General features: G+C 52.1%; 1 protein-coding gene across 1 annotated transcript; it reads left to right on the top strand.

Moving 5' to 3' along the window:
* Positions 1 to 289: 289 nt before the first annotated feature.
* Positions 290 to 1929, top strand: LOC137096216 (fibrous sheath CABYR-binding protein-like). Its single transcript, XM_067464862.1, has 2 exons — positions 290 to 336; positions 570 to 1929. Exons 1-2 carry the CDS (start codon positions 290 to 292, stop codon positions 1927 to 1929), a joined length of 1407 nt encoding a protein of 468 aa, XP_067320963.1.
* Positions 1930 to 3273: the final 1344 nt, after the last annotated feature.

The raw sequence follows: 3273 nt of genomic DNA, 5'->3' as shown, positions 1-3273 counted from the left end.
CCAAGGGCCATCCTGTCCAACCCCTAGTTAGGTAGGTAGATGGGATGGGAATGGTAGATGGATGGATGGATAGTTAGGCAGACAAACACACAGCCAAAGGGGTTTGGACTGGGTGGCTTTTGGGGCTCCCTTCCTACTGTTTGGCCATCTCTCGGGTGGGCTTTGATGTTATCTTCCTTGTCAAATTATGTGGGACTGGATGGCCTTTGGGGCTCCTTTCCAACTGGATGGCCATCTGTCAGGAATGATTTGAGATTAGGGATTTTTAGTTCATCTTCAATCATTGCGCATGCCGAACTCCACCACTGACAAAATTGAACAGAGGGGGAGGGTGAGGTAAGGTGGCCTCCTGGGTGCTCCTATCCTCCCTGGCCTCTTGCCCTGATCCAGCAGTGAGGGAGGATGGCCGTTGGTGCCTCTCGCGCTGGCTTTGCTGGCTTTCGAGTTCTGTTAATCCCACAAACAAACATTACATTTCTATTTATATAGATGACGCTTCGGACTATGGCTTGTAACTGGTTAATCCACCAAGGGTTGAGAATCAAAACAGAAGGAGCTGTCGCATGAAGAACACCAGAGGAAGAAGTCCCAACAGCTGGAACACCAGAGGAAGAAGTCCCAACAGCTGGAACACCAGAGGAAGAAGTTCCAACAGCTGGAACACCAGAAGAAGTCCCAACAGCTGGAACACCAGAGGAAGAAGTCTCAACAGCTGTAACACCAGAGGAAGAAGTCCCAACAGCTGTAACACCAGAGGAAGAAGTCTCAACAGCTGTAACACCAGAGGAAGAAGTCCCAACAGCTGGAACACCAGAGGAAGAAGTCTCAACAGCTGTAACACCAGAGGAAGAAGTCCCAACAGCTGTAACACCAGAGGAAGAAGTCCCAACAGCTGGAACACCAGAGGAAGAAGTCTCAACAGCTGGAACACCAGAGGAAGAAGTCTCAACAGCTGGAACACCAGAGGAAGAAGTCCCAACAGCTGGAACACCAGAGGAAGAAGTCCCAACAGCTGGAACACCAGAGGAAGAAGTCCCAACAGCTGGAACACCAGAGGAAGAAGTCCCAACAGCTGGAACACCAGAGGAAGAAGTCCCAACAGCTGGAACACCAGAGGAAGAAGTCCCAACAGCTGGAACACCAGAGGAAGAAGTCCCAACAGCTGGAACACCAGAGGAAGAAGTTCCAACAGCTGGAACACCAGAAGAAGTCCCAACAGCTGGAACACCAGAGGAAGAAGTCCCAACAGCTGGAACACCAGAGGAAGAAGTTCCAACAGCTGGAACACCAGAAGAAGTCCCAACAGCTGGAACACCAGAGGAAGAAGTCTCAACAGCTGTAACACCAGAGGAAGAAGTCCCAACAGCTGTAACACCAGAGGAAGAAGTCCCAACAGCTGGAACACCAGAGGAAGAAGTCTCAACAGCTGGAACACCAGAGGAAGAAGTCTCAACAGCTGGAACACCAGAGGAAGAAGTCCCAACAGCTGGAACACCAGAGGAAGAAGTCCCAACAGCTGGAACACCAGAGGAAGAAGTCCCAACAGCTGGAACACCAGAGGAAGAAGTCCCAACAGCTGGAACACCAGAGGAAGAAGTCCCAACAGCTGGAACACCAGAGGAAGAAGTCCCAACAGCTGGAACACCAGAGGAAGAAGTCCCAACAGCTGGAACACCAGAGGAAGAAGTCTCAACAGCTGGAACACCAGAGGAAGAAGTCTCAACAGCTGGAACACCAGAGGAAGAAGTCCCAACAGCTGGACAGCTGCCCCCGGATGGCCTCCACCACTTTCCAGATGTTGTGACGCTTGAGCTTCTCCTTGCCACAGGGCAAAAGCCTCACTTTTCTCCTAGGGGACCTTCAGGTGGTTCCAGTACACCAGGACCCTGGAGCGCAGATCTTTACACAGCTCCTTCTGGGTTCTCCTGACCTCCTGAGTCATGACCTCTTTTCCTGGTGTTGTGGGGAACCACAAAAGTAGGTCATGCCTTGGCTGGTATACCGCACACCTGAAGCAAAGGAGAGCTGGGTTCTCCTGACCTCCTGAGTCATGACCTCCTTTCCTGGTGTTGTGGGGAACCACAAAAGTAGGTCATGCTTTGGCTGGTATAGCGCACACCTGAAGCAAAGGAGAGCTGGGTTCTCCTGACCTCCTGAGTCATGACCTCCTTTCCTGGTGTTGTGGGGAACCACAAAAGTAGGTCATGCCTTGGCTGGTATACCGCACACCTGAAGCAAAGGAGAGCTGGGTTCTCCTGACCTCCTGAGTCATGACCTCCTTTCCTGGTGTTGTGGGGAACCACAAAAGTAGGTTATGCCTTGGCTGGTATACCGCACACCTGAAGCAAAGGAGAGCTGGGTTCTCCTGACCTCCTGAGTCATGACCTCCTTTCCTGGTGTTGTGGGGAACCACGAAAGTAGGTCATGCCTTGGCTGGTATACCGCACACCTGAAGCAAAGGAGAGCTGGGTTCTCCTGACCTCCTGAGTCATGACCTCCTTTCTTGGTGTTGTGGGGAACCACAAAAGTAGGTCATGCCTTGGCTGGTATACCGCACACCTGAAGCAAAGGAGAGCTGGGTTCTCCTGACCTCCTGAGTCATGACCTCCTTTCCTGGTGTTGTGGGGAACCACAAAAGTAGGTCATGCCTTGGCTGGTATATCGCACACCTGAAGCAAAGGAGAGCTGGGTTCTCCTGACCTCCTGAGTCATGACCTCCTTTCCTGGTGTTGTGGGGAACCACAAAAGTAGGTCATGCCTTGGCTGGTATATCGCACACCTGAAGCAAAGGAGAGCTGGGTTCTCCTGACCTCCTGAGTCATGACCTCCTTTCTTGGTGTTGTGGGGAACCACAAAAGTAGGTCATGCCTTGGCTGGTATATCGCACACCTGAAGCAAAGGAGAGCTGGGTTCTCCTGACCTCCTGAGTCATGACCTCCTTTCTTGGTGTTGTGGGGAACCACAAAAGTAGGTCATGCCTTGGCTGGTATACCGCACACCTGAAGCAAAGGAGAGCTGGGTTCTCCTGACCTCCTGAGTCATGACCTCCTTTCCTGGTGTTGTGGGGAACCACAAAAGTAGGTCATGCCTTGGCTGGTATACCGCACACCTGAAGCAAAGGAGAGCTGGGTTCTCCTGACCTCCTGAGTCATGACCTCCTTTCTTGGTGTTGTGGGGAACCACAAAAGTAGGTCATGCCTTGGCTGGTATACCGCACACCTGAAGCAAAGGAGAGCTGGGTTCTCCTGACCTCCTGAGTCATGACCTCCTTTC

This window comes from Anolis sagrei, chromosome 2 (assembly GCF_037176765.1).
Source record: "Anolis sagrei isolate rAnoSag1 chromosome 2, rAnoSag1.mat, whole genome shotgun sequence".
Classification (NCBI taxonomy): domain Eukaryota; kingdom Metazoa; phylum Chordata; class Lepidosauria; order Squamata; family Dactyloidae; genus Anolis; species Anolis sagrei.
Note: the sequence above shows the minus strand (reverse complement) of the source record. Positions and strands in the feature narration are given on the sequence as shown.